The sequence below is a fragment of the Lepus europaeus genome, chromosome 5 (assembly GCF_033115175.1).
Source record: "Lepus europaeus isolate LE1 chromosome 5, mLepTim1.pri, whole genome shotgun sequence".
Classification (NCBI taxonomy): Eukaryota; Metazoa; Chordata; class Mammalia; order Lagomorpha; family Leporidae; genus Lepus; species Lepus europaeus.
This window is the reverse complement of record NC_084831.1, coordinates 23,356,315-23,369,534: the sequence shown is the minus strand read 5'-3', so window position 1 is coordinate 23,369,534 and position 13,220 is coordinate 23,356,315. Positions and strand designations below refer to the sequence as shown.

The 13,220-nt window shown below is 45.2% G+C and overlaps 1 protein-coding gene across 1 annotated transcript in view; it reads left to right on the top strand.

Annotated features, from left to right (window-relative positions):
* The first annotated feature begins 394 nt into the window (after positions 1-394).
* Positions 395-13,220, top strand: part of PUM1 (pumilio RNA binding family member 1) — a 154,721-nt gene continuing 141,895 nt past the window's right edge. Inside the window, 2 exon segments of the mRNA XM_062190831.1 lie at positions 395-505; positions 4,777-5,150. Of these exon segments, the coding sequence (XP_062046815.1) occupies positions 4,788-5,150 (363 nt within the window). The 5' untranslated portion in view covers positions 395-505; positions 4,777-4,787.

The following is a 13,220-nucleotide window of genomic DNA, read 5'->3' as shown; positions in this document are numbered from 1 at the left end:
ACTGCACAGGGAGTTCCACGTCCCCCCCTGCGCTTCACAGCGGGGACATGGAGGCAGGTAGCGGCCAGCAGGCCTCCAGCCCGAGAGCCGCCGCAGAGCCGGGGACAGCCCGGGAAGGGCTCTAACGTCCGGGCCCGCGCGCGCCCAGCGGCCGGCCCGGGGACCCCGCCTTCCGGCCTCGGCCACGCGCGCTCGGCCAGCTGGCGGGCGGGCGTGCGCTCGCTCGCTCGCGCGCGCAGTGCTGGTGTTGCCTGCGAGTTTCCCGAGTTCAAGCAGGCCCTGGGTTGGCATGGCAACCAGGCAACCTGTTCCAGAGCCGCCTGCCTGCTCCGCACATGCCGCTGCCACCGCCGGAGCCGGGGCCAGAGCCTATCCCATGATGCACCGCGGCAGCCCAGTCCCCAGTGGGCCGCCATGTTGTTGGAGTGAAAGGTAAGGGGGAGCGAGAGCGCCGGAGAGAGAAGATCGGGGGGCTGAAATCCATCTTCATCCTACCGCTCCGCCCGTGAGTATCCGCACCCCGCCGGCTCCAAACGCTGCTCCGGACCCCTAGCGAGCAGACTGTCCCTTCGTATTGGTGTTTGAGAGCGATTGGGGGGGTGAGAAGGGCTTTGGAAAAGCCGCCGGGGCCCTGGCTGAGGCTTCTCACTCGCTGTTCCTCGTACATGTTTTGGAGTCAGCAGCAAGGCCCCTATTGTTATCAGAGGAGGGAGGGGGTGGGGAGCGGGGTCGAAGCGAGGCGAGGGCCGGGGCTTTAGTCCCGGACTCGGGGCACAGAGGTGCTTCTCAGTTTGTGCTCGGCCCTGTTGGCAGCCCCCGAAGATCGATGTTGCCATTCGGGTTGCTTTTTTCGATGGGTTTGCGAAGCCCCGAGTCTTCGGTGTGGCCGTGGAGTGTAATTCTGTGCCACCCCGGATTCCTTCGACTTCCTGCGCTTCCGTGGCAGCGCCAAGGGAGGAGGAACAATACATGGCTTTAGGAGCGGCCGTGGCCCATGGCCACAGGCGAGACCCACCGTGGGGGGAACTTTGCAAGCCTTAAATGTGCATAAGTGGCCATCAGGAAGTTTCCGGTGGCTGTGTAGGCTCCCGGGTGCTTGTGGCCTTTTGTTTCCGCGAGAACCCGTGTTTTTAGGGGGTTCCTCCTCTTTGAGCCTCTCCGTGTCGGTGTCTGCCTCTCAACTCGAAGAGGAGTTCCCCCCCTTGGTAGTAGGGAAAACGTCCACACGGTCCTAGATAGTTTCCGTGCTCGCTGAAGTGCTTGATAAACACAGGTCATTTATTATATTTGGGAGGACCACTCCCACGGCAAGTGAGGAATCAGCTCTCGTAACCCCTTCCTGTGAAGTCCCCCCACCCTCGCCTGAAAAACAAAAGAAACCCCCAGACCCCCACTGCATGACCAGCGAAGGTTTTCTCGGAGGATTGCTACCCTTCATTGTTCCATTGAGAAAATCCTGTTCTTAGCTCTTGTTGGCATTTTGTGCACTTATTACTGAGATGGTTAAGATTTTATGAGGCTTTTGGGGGAGTTTCTGCTTTAAAGTCAGTTACTTCTGAAACTGTAGGTTTGTAGCTGTAGCTTTTTGTTTGTTCTGTGAGAACACTGGAAAACTCAAGTAAGCCCCCTTCAAGATCAGTGGGTTCTGCTGCTGTTTTAGTAAGCTAAATAAACCCTTTGATCCATTGCTGATTTTAACTTTAGAAAACACTCCCAGGGCTGTTGATTGTCTCTCTGGGTCTTTGAGAAATACTCACTGGATTCTGGACTTTGAGTTAGTATTTTACCTTAGCCACACTTGAATTCCTTTTGTCCAAGGCCACAGCTTTTTGAAGTTGGAATTTGTTTAGTTTGGGTTTGAGACGAACTGCTTTAAAATAAATTTATGACCACAGAATGTTTGTTCAGTGTGGTAAAAATAAACACCTTTTCAACCACTAAGCATTTTAGTAAAAGGTGAACTATAGAGATGGATTAAGCCCTGTTCCTTTGTTTGAAGTAAACTCTGTTACTGATATTAACAAAACAAAACCCCTTGATGTAAACAGCATGAAAGCTGTGACAGGGTAGAGAGGATTGGCCCTTAATTCTAGTTGCTTAATATACTTGGTGTAGGGTGTCATTTGTAAAAAAATAAAAAACAAAAACAAACAAACAAACAAACAAAAAAACCCATTTCAAATGCTGCATGTAACTTTTTAGTGCATGTTAAGAGTTCCCTAAAAAGGGATCAGCAGTTAAATGTTTTCTGTTATTTAGGTGACTGCCTCCTTAATTTTTGTGCTGTAGTTGCTAGGATCACAAAACTACTGAAGACATAGGTTAATTGGTTAGGCATTTGCTCACTTTCAGATTGTCCCTTTCTGCCAGGTTTTTTCTTGTTTGAGAAACTGCTTTGCCTCATTAGGTAAAGCAGGAAGTCTCAGGGCCTACAAAACACCAGTTGTTTTGTTTGAACAATTTTATAGGAATCTCTCCGCCCCATTCCTTTTTGAATGAAGTTGTGTTCAGCGTGTTTCAGTGGTAGACTCCTTTTTCATATGGAAATTCCTTGTTAGATAACTATTTTGATAGGTCCTTATTTCAGAAAAGATTGCATTTACTATTTTAGGAGTTCTCTTAGAGACTAACTCTCAACTGCCTTAAGTGGTGGTCACTAAGTTTCTAAGGTCTTTGGCGTGGTGACTTCCTCTGATCAAAAACTCTGAAATGTATTATTTTGTTTAAAAAACAGAAAACATTGTGAGACATAGAGCAAGGATTTCCTCCATTTTAATAAGGAAATAGGCCCAGGAAGTCGGTTTAAGTGGAAGAACTTGGGTTTTGGAACTTGTGGCCTGTTCTAGAGTAAGTTAGGATGGCTGTTCTCTTGTAGGAGAAAATGGGACTGTCCAATATTGCTCATCAGAGGATGGTAACTTTTTTGGAAGATCATGTGGGTTGGCGTTAAGTGGCTTTTCACTTTGCAAACACTAGGGGTGAAGCAGAGCCTGGGCTTTCTGGTGCTTGGGCATGGGCAAGATTTTGTTCACGAAAGCATAATCTGAGGACTAGACCGCCAGGCTACTGGAATCCTACAAGCAGGTTCTGATGGATTGGAATTGTTAACTTTTACAATGTTTTTTTCCTTCTGACCTAAAAACATGAATTAGTTGTGTGAAGCCAATACTACTGTATCAGGAGGTTTTACAAAATCCAACAAGGAGATATGGTAGTTTTTTTTTTTTTTTTTAAATAGTTCTATTGCAAATACCACAGTAAGACTTGGGAAAGATAAGGAGTATGTAGCGGTGACTGTTAGAGCTTAGAGCTTAGTCCTCAAAGTGGGCTCCAGGTGCTGTGGCAGATAGGTCCTAATTGGTAACTTATTTATTTACTTTGTACCTTTTTTTAAGTGCCCACAGGACAACAAGTATTCTATTTTATGTTAAAATGTTTTTGATTGTTAAGGAACTTAACTAGTAATGTTTCATAGTAACACTTCAGAGCTCCTTTGTTCAGAGTCTGTAAGAGTAGAGGATCCCAGTGAGAATGTTGACTTACTGGGGAGTAGCAAGGAGTTGGTAGACAGAACTACACTTGAAAAGTTTGAATCTTTTCTCTGTTGCTTACTAGCTGAATGGCCTTGGGCACATTGCGTAACCTTTCTGTACCTTAGTGTTTTCTTCTGCAGAGTAAGGATAGTGATCCTTACCTTTCAGGGTTTTTCTTTTTTTGTTTGTTATTTTGATAAGATAATGTCTGTAATATATTTGTATTTATCACACTGTTACTATGTTGAGTCCTCTGGTTTTTATAGTGTTTCCATACTAGTAGAGTTTGGTTTGTTCTTACACTGTTTATAGGAATTGAAGCACTATGTAATAACAATGTGATTACAATTATAATTGTAAATTGGTGGTAAAAAGCTTGGATTATTTTCCCCTCATGGACAGCAGCTCAGGAGAGGTTTGGGCTAAGAAGATTCTGTTGCCATTCTTGGTCAGAGGGTCTTAACAATGTTTCTCAGAGGCGTATCCTACAAATATATTGGATCTCTTAAAGGATCCTTTCAAGTTAGACAATCTGAGCTATAAAAACTGCTGAAGTTGGCCAGTGCAGCGGCTCACTAGGCTAATCCTCCGCCTGTGGCGCTGGCACTCCAGGTTCTAGTCCCGGTCGGGGCGCCTGATTCTGTCCTGGTTGCTCCTCTTCCAGTCCAGCTCTGCTGTGGCCCGGGAAGGCAGTGGAGGATGGCCCAGGTGCTTGGGCCCTGCACTCACATGGGAGACCAGGAGGAAGCACCTGGCTCCTGGCTTTGGATCAGTGCAGCGTGCCCGCCGCAGCGGCCATTGAGGGTTGAACCAATGGAAAAGGAAGGCCTTTCTCTCTGTCTCTCTCTCTCACTGTCCACTCTGCCTGTCAAAAAAAAACCAAAAAACAAAAAACTGTTGAAGTTGGCTTATGGTGCAAATAAGTTGGGTAGAGGACTTCATTTGAAGTGTAATTCTTTGTTGCTACTGTTTGGTAACAACACAAGCTTCTCTAAAGTTGCAGTATTGAGTCATGGTCTCAATATCTTGTCAAAGTGCCTGATGCCATTTATTTTACACACAGCCACTTAAAAATGGAAGTTTCAGTTTAGGAAATTGTATGTATATTGTATGACACTTTAATTGTTTGGTAAAAACTGGTTGTGCATGATTGTTCTGCAAAAAACCCGGGGTTCGCGTTTTTATAGTGGTGTCTGTTTTTAGAGATGCAGACGTTAACCATATGTAACTTGTTTGTCCTTAGGTGTTGGTGGAATGAGCGTTGCATGTGTCTTGAAAAGAAAAGCAGTGCTTTGGCAGGACTCTTTCAGCCCCCACCTGAAACATCACCCTCAAGAACCAGCTAATCCCAACATGCCTGTTGTTTTGACATCTGGAACAGGGTCGCAAGCGCAGCCACAACCAGCTGCAAATCAGGCTCTTGCCGCTGGGACACACTCCAGCCCTGTCCCAGGATCCATAGGAGTTGCAGGCCGTTCCCAGGACGACGCTATGGTGGACTACTTCTTTCAGAGGCAGCATGGTGAGCAGCTTGGGGGAGGAGGAAGTGGTGGAGGCGGCTATAATAATAGCAAACATCGATGGCCTACTGGGGATAACATTCATGCAGAACATCAGGTAAAAAAAGTTCACTATTTCAGCTTTGAAACTTTTATAGTCACTGTCACCTAGGATATCTGCTTTCAGTGAATGTCTTTAACATCTTACATTGCTGGTTAATTTTTTCTAAGCAGTCATTTGTTTTAAGATCTTGTAATATTGTCACTGGGTTCTTTATCATTGTGGTGCTAAATAGTAAATGATGAGTTCATTTAAAAAAGACTGAAGGTTGTTTGTACACAGTACATTTCTGGGAGTACATTTTTCTGACAAAAATACTGTTGTTTCCCATTAACATATATGCGTGTTAGAACTGTTTGGATTGTTTATAGTACAAATATGTATTTTAGTCTTTTCTGTTGGATATGGGTGACTTTTTATGTTTTTTTAAGATTACTGGCGGTGGCACTGTGGCATAGTAGGCTAAGCCACTGCCTGTGGTGCTGGCATCCCATATGGGCACTGATTAGTGCCCAGGCTGCTCCTCTTATGATCCAGCTCTGCTATGGCCTGGAGAAGCATTAGAGGGTGGCCCAGGTCCTTGGGCCCATGTACCGATATGTGAGAGACCCAGAAGAAGTTCCTGGCTCCTTTCTTTCTGTCTTTCCCTCTATAACTCTTCCTCTCAAATAAATAAATAAAATCTTACAAAATTGTATTTTTTTTGAAAGTCAAAGTTACAGAAAAGAAGACACAGAGGCACAGAAAGAGATCGATCTTCCATCTGCTGGTTCACTCTTCAGATGGCTGCAGTGGCTGGAGCTGGGCCAGGCTGAAGCCAGGAGCCAGGAACTTCCTCCAGGATGCAGGAGCCCAATGACTTAGGCCATGTTCTGCTGCTTTCTCTGGTGCATTAGGAGGGAGCTTGATTGAAAGTAGAACAGCTGGGACTTAACTGGCACCCATGTGGGCTTTACCTGCTATGCCATAGTGCCAGCACCGAGTTTTTTTTTTTTTTTTAATTTTTGACAGGCAGAGTGGATAGTGAGAGAGAGACAGACAGAAAGGTCTTCCTTTGCCGTTGGTTCACCCTCCAATGGCCGCCGTGGTAGGCACGTGGCTGGCGCACCGCGCCGATCCGATGGCAGGAGCCAGGTGCTTCTCCTGGTCTCCCATGGGGTGCAGGGCCCAAGGACTTGGGCCATCCTCCACTGCACTTCCTGGCCACAGCAGAGAGCTGGCCTGGAAGAGGGGCAACCGGGACAGGATCGGTGCCCCAACCGGGACTAGAACCCGGTGTGCCAGCGCCGCAAGGCGGAGGATTAGCCTAGTGAGCCGCGGCGCCGGCCAAGTTTTGTTTTTAAGATATGGTTAGAAAGTAGTGGGAAGTTGATAACAAATTAGCTTCTCAAATGGAATTTATTTGAAATGAAAATGATTATAATTTTGTGTCAGGAATGATTGTGACCTTTAGGTTTAAACTATTGCTGTCGTCTTAGAAGAACTTGTTTGTTTGGGTCAAAAAAATTTTTTTAATATTTATTTATTTGAAAGGCAGAGTTACAGAGAGAGAGAGAGAGAGAGAGAGTGAGAGGTCTTCCATCTGTTGGTTCACTCCCCAGATGGCTACAGTGGCTGGAGCTGTGCTGATCTGAAGCCAGGAGCTTCTTCCAGGTCTCCCATGAGGGTGAAGGGGCCCAAGGACTTGAACCATCTTTTTTTTTTTTTTTTTTTTTTGACAGGCAGAGTGGACAGTGAGAGAGAGAGACAGAGAGAAAGGTCTTCCTTTTTGCCGTTGGTTCACCCTCCAATGGCCGCCGCGGTTGGTGTGCTGCGGCCGGCGCACCGCGCTGATCCGATGGCAGGAGCCAGGTGCTTCTCCTGGTCTCCCATGGGGTGCAGGGCCCAAGGACTTGGGCCATCCTCCACTGCACTCCCTGGCCACAGCAGAGAGCTGGCCTGGAAGAGGGGCATCCGGGACAGAACCGGCGCCCCGACCGGGACTAGAACCCGGTGTGCCGGCGCCGCAAGGCGGAGGATTAGCCTAGTGAGCTGCGGCGCCGGCTTGAACCATCTTTTACTGCTGTCCCAGGCCATAACAGAGTTGGAATGGAAATGGAACAGCCAGGACTCAAACCGGCACCCATATGGGATGCCGGCACTGCAGGCGGCAGCTTTACCCACTATGCCACAGCACCGGCCCCTTTTAATATGTTTAATGTTATAAATCCAGAATCATATCTGAAATCATAGTATGTTTTACCAAGAAGAGGATTTAGCTTGATTGATGTTTCCTGACTTTCTGTTTGTGTCTAAAGCATTAGACTGTTTTGGTCAGATTATTTGAAATTGGGTGTAGGTTGAGTTTGGCAAGGTTCATTTTAATCTTTTTTTTTATTACTATTTTGTAAGGATTTTCTTTGAAAAGCAAAAGTTACAGAGAGAGAGAGAGAAAGAGAGAGACACCTTTCATCCATGATTCACTTCCTAAATGGCTGCAATGGCCAGGGCAGGGACAGGCTGAAGCCAGGAGCCAGGAGCTTCTGGGTCTCCCATGTTGGTGCAGAGGCGCAAGTACTTGGGCCACCTTCCTCTGCGTTCCCAGGCACATTAGCAGGGAGCCATCTGGATGGAAATTGGAGCAGTGGATACGAAACCCCGCCCATATGGGATGCCGGTGTTGGCAGGTGGCGGCTTAACCCGCTATGTCACAATGCCTGCCTCGGCAAGGTTTGTTTTATAGTGCCAGTCTGAGTGATGATTAGCAAACAGAACTGACATCTTTTGCTACGCCTCCAATGGAGCACACCTGCAAATCTGACTTCTCAGGCTTCCCTTGACCCCTCCAAAAAAAGGTCAGTATAATAGTTCTTTGTTATAGTAGAAACAAAGGCAGAATCTATATTGTTACTCAATAGAAATTTATTGAGCACAATGACCATAGGTCTCTCTGACTGATACAGTGCATTATCAGTACTGCCTTCTAAGAAGCACAAGTATAGGAGCTTCTTCTAGTGCACTTAGAGCATTTTTAAAAATCTTTATAATGTTCCTATTAAGACACTATTTGTTTCCTGTTTACTTTGAGTTTTGAAGGTAGGGCTCAAATTTCTCTGATCCCTAGAACATAGCAAATGATAACACTTCAGAAGGAATGTATCTTTGGCCTTCAAACAAGGTTGAGGAAAAAGAATGTGGTCACAAGTAGAGGGAGGCTTTAATGGCAGCTAAGATTGACTTTAGTAGTAGGCAGCAGGGATCTTGGCTTTTATCCAGTGGTGTGGGAGACCCAGTTGGTAATAAGAGATTGGGGTGAGTAAGGGCTGAACGGAATTGAATAACCACTCAAACAAACCTGATGTGAGTAATGGAAAAAATGGTATGTGACTAATAAGATGCGTGTAGAATTGGTGATTGAATTAGAAATCTTAGGTTCCTGGGAAAATGAAGACAGGAAAAGAAGTACAGGGGGTTCTGATTTAGGGACAAGGTGGTTAAATTGGGTAGTACATATGTTGATTTAAGGTGAATGTGGAATATCCAGGTGGTATATAGTAGGTAGCTGTGTATGTACAGAGAGATCAAGGTAGAAAGTATTTGATTTTTGTGGTAATTAGGTTGGAGGTAAAGACAGGAAGATTATAATTTCTGTTGTATTTGGCTAAGCATTGTTTAAAATAATAAACATTAGTTTTTTTTTTTTTTTTTTTTTTTAAGATCTATTTATGTATTTGAAAGAGTTACAGAGAGAGGTAGAGACAGAGAGAGGTCTTCCATCTGATGGTTCACTCCCCAGATAGCCACAATGGCCGGAGCTGCACTGATCCGAAGCCAGGAGCTTCTTTTGGGTCTCCTACATGGGCACAGGGGCCCAAGGACTTGGGCCATCTTCTACTGCCTTCCCAGGCCATAGCAGAGAGCTGGATCAGAGGAAGAGCAGCCAGGACTAGAACCGGCACTCATATGGGATGATGCGCTTCAGGCCAGGGCGTTAATCCACTGCGCCACAGTGCCGGCCCCCAAACATTAGTTTTTAAAATATGTCTTATAGATCCATAAAATTTTGGGTTCCCTTTCTTAATGATGGACTGCTGGGTGGAAGCTGAAAGGATAATCATGGTTCTTGGCCTGTATTTTGCTAGGTGGGCAAATCAAACGCTAGGTCAGTTGTTGGCAGAGCTCTGATATCCAAGACCTTGTTGTGCTATGCCAATCAATGTGTATTTATTTATTTATTTTTAAAGATTATTTATTTATTTATTTATTTGAGAGCTAGAGTTATACAGTGAGAGGGAGAGACAGAGAGGTCTTCCATCCGATGGTTCACTCCCCAAATGGCTGCAACGGCTGGAGCTGCGCTGATCAGGAGCCAGGTGCTTCTTCCTGGTCTCCCATGTGGGTGCAGGGGCCCAAGGACTTGGGCCATCTTCTGCTTTCCTAGGCCATAGCAGAGAGCTGGACTGGAAGAGGAGCAGCCAGGTCTCGAACCGGCGCCACATGGGATACCGGCGCCGCAGGCGGAGGATTAACCTACTGCACCACGGCACCAGCCCCTCAATGTGTATTTATTAAATGCTTACTCTGGCCTCTGTTTTATATTGAACCCTGTCTGACTTAGTAGTTTTATGCAGGTCAGTTAACAAACTTAAGTTAATAATATTAAATGGCAAAGCCTGTTCCCTACCCAGGAGGCCTACACCGCTGATCCAACTTGGAATTGGCATTCATCATCATCATCAAAGCACAGTTTTGTTGGGCCCTACCATGAGACAATGAACAACATTCAGAAACTAAGGGAGTTGGTATGTGGCAGTTGTGTACTACTCACAAATGACTGACCTGCGGTCATTTTCCTGTATCATTATGGTGTATTGTAATTTACTGGTTCTGATGTTGATCTCACCTCCTAGCCTGAGCTGTTCTAGGGCAGAGGCTTGTGTTTTTTCATGCCCCTCTTTTAGGAGGCATTCTGAGGGAAAACTAGAAATCCTTCAGTTTTGTAATCAGATAAAAGAATGGGTCTTTTAGCTGAGCCATCTTGCTGGGACACACATGGCAACAAGTAGAGAGGCCACATGGACAAGCACAGGTACCACCTGTAGTACAACAAGGCAGGTGTCTGGGTGAAGAATCATTCGTTATGCCCTTACTGCCACTCTCACTGATGGGCGTAGTAAGAGGCTGCCTGAGCTTTCAGGTAGTTTGAGAGGTTGAGAAGCTCTGTAACAGAAACATTTATTGAGTACTTGTGTTCTAGGCTCGGGACTGTAAATTTCCTGTTTTTAATTCTTACAGCAATTTTGTGATGGAGGTTTTTTTTTTTTTTTTTTCCTTTGAGAGATGAGAAGCTAAAACTTAAACCACCAGGTAGAACCTGTTTGAAAAAAGTAATTTTGGTTCCCTTATCCATGCTCTATGTGGATTTTCTCCTTCCTAGAGCAAAAATGAGACAAAACAAAGCTATTGCAGGCATATTCCAAGATCAAAGAATTATTTTGCCATAATTTTGCTTGAAATTTAGAGATTGTGAGGGTACTTCAGAAGTTTTTAGAAAAATGAAACTAAGATAAGTTTATTTGGTGTCAACAATTTTTTGAAACCCATGCAGTTTTTTCATGATACACATTTCCATGAACTTTTTGAAGACTGCTAATGTAAGCCTAATAATAAAAAGGTAAATACAAACAATGTCATTTTTCTCGTATGTCTTTTTCCCCCCACAAGAGCAGTAATGCTAAAGTCAATTTTTAAAATTATATGTGTTCCGACCGGTGCCGTGGCTCACTAGGCTAACCCTCCGCCTGTGGCACCGGCACACCGGGTTCTAGTCCCGGTCGGGGCGCCGGATTCTGTCCTGGTTGAACCTCCAGTCCAGCTCTCTGCTGTGGCCCAGGAGTGCAGTGGAGGATGGCCCAAGTGCTTGGGCCCTGCACCTGCATGGGAGACCAGGAGAAGCACTTGGCTCCTGGCTTCCGATCAGTGTGGTGCGCCGGCCACAGTGCAAAAGCCGTGGCAGCTATTGGGGGGGTGAACCAACGGCAAAGGAAGACCTTTCTCTCTGTCTCTATCCCACTGTCCACTTTGCCTGTCAAAAAAAAAAAAAAAAATACATCTTAAAAAAAAATTATATGTGTTCCAAGTGGTAATGTGGGAAACTTACTTCTCTAGAGAAGGAGTAAATCAATATCAAATGATCTTATTGCCAACACATTTTACCATACCACTGAGCTGTCTAGTGGGCCTGTTTTTTAGAAATAGCTTTTTGGCATATAGGACAAAGTTGAAGATCAAATTGGCAGAGTGTTTTCACCAGTGAACTGATGAAGAAAAGAATATCACAGGTTGTGATGCCAGCCAGCCATGTCAGAGAAAAGGGAATTATTTATTGTGCCAAGTACTTAAATCTATTTCTCTCATAATTACTCTCATTTATGAACAATCAGTTTTACAATTTTTAATAAAAGTTCTTTTTTTCTTTTTTTAACTTTCTGGTGTTAGGATATTCCTGCCTATTGTAGCCATTTCTTGGTGGCTGAATTTCCATCATTTTTCTTTCTTTTTTTTTTTTTTTAAAGATTTATTTATTTGCAAGGCAGAGATAGGAGGAGAGAGATTTTCCATTCACTGGTTCACTCCCCAAATGGCCGATCCGAAGCCAGGAGCCAGAAGCCAGGAGCTTCTTCCATGTCTCCACGTGGGTGCAAGTCTTCCACTGCTTTCCCTGGTGCATTAGTAGGGAGCTGGATCAGAAGTGGAGCAGCTAGGACTTGAACTAGAGCCCATATGGGATGCCAGCACTGCAGGCGGAGGCTTAACCTTCTATACCACAGCACCAGCCCCAAATTTCCTTCTCTTTTAATAATGAACTCTTTCAGCTGTTATATTTATATATATGTATGTATATGTATATATATAATTGAATATATATAATTGAATTTTGGGACTGTTTAGATGTTATTTTCTTTCTTTCTTTTTTTTTTTAAGATTTATTTGCAAGGCAGAGTCACAGAGAGGCAGAGAGAGAGAGAGAGAGGTCCTCTCTCCGTTGGTCCACTCCCAAGATGGCCGCAATGGCTAGAGCTATGCCGATCCACAGCCAGGAGCCAGGAGCTTCTTCTGGGTCTCCCACGTGGGTGCCAGGGCCCAAGGACCTGGGCCATCTTCCACTGCTTTTTCAGACCATAGCAGAAAGCCAGATCAGAAGTGGAGCATCTGGTACTCAAACCAGCGCCCATATGGGAAGCTGGCACTGCAGGCGGCAGCTCTACCCTCTACACCACAGTGCAGGCCCTAGATGTTATTTTCTAAGTATGAAACTTGGCAGGTAGTTAGTAAGAGGCCCTTTAAATAAAAGTTCAAAACATTAAGAGCTTGTGAATACATGCTAGGTAATGTGCAGTGCTTTAAAAATCTTGCATGTGTATTTATCACCTAGTATTTAAAACTAGGTGATATTTAGAAACCACAAAATAATATTTTGGGGATGAGCAAGAGGGTTAAGATTAGTTTTGTCTATTTTTATCTTTTTATTTATTTGAAAGTCAGAGTTAGGGAGAGCAATCTGGTTCACTCCCCAGATAGCTGTAATGGCCCAGGGCTGGGCCAGGCCGAGGTCAGGAGCCAGGAGCTTCGTCTGGGTCTCCCAGGTGGGGAGCAGGGGACCAAACACTTCCACTAGCTTTCTCTGCTTTTCCAAGGCCATTTGCAAGGAGCTGGATGGGAAATGGAGCATCTGGGCCACAAACCAAATGGTGGTGTTGTGGGCTGTGGCTTCACCTGCTGCACTAAAATGTCGGCCCCCTTTTTTTATCTTTTGTTATTATTTTAAAAAATAAGTCTTTTTAATGTTTATACAACCTTAAATTCTTTTTTTTAGAAAGATTTATTTATTTATTTGAAAGATGGGAGTGGAGGAGCCAGTGCTGTTGCATAGTGGGCTAAGCCTCTGTTGGTGGCACCAGTTTGTGTCTGGGCTGCTCCTCTTCTGATCCAGTTCTGTGCTATGGCCTGGGAAAGCAGTGGAAGATGGCCCAAATGCTTGGGCCCTGCACCGGCATGGGAGACCCAGAAGAAGCTCCTGGCTTTGGATTGGCCCAGCTCCGGACCTTGTGGCCATTTGGGGAGTGAACCAGTGGATAGAAGATGTTT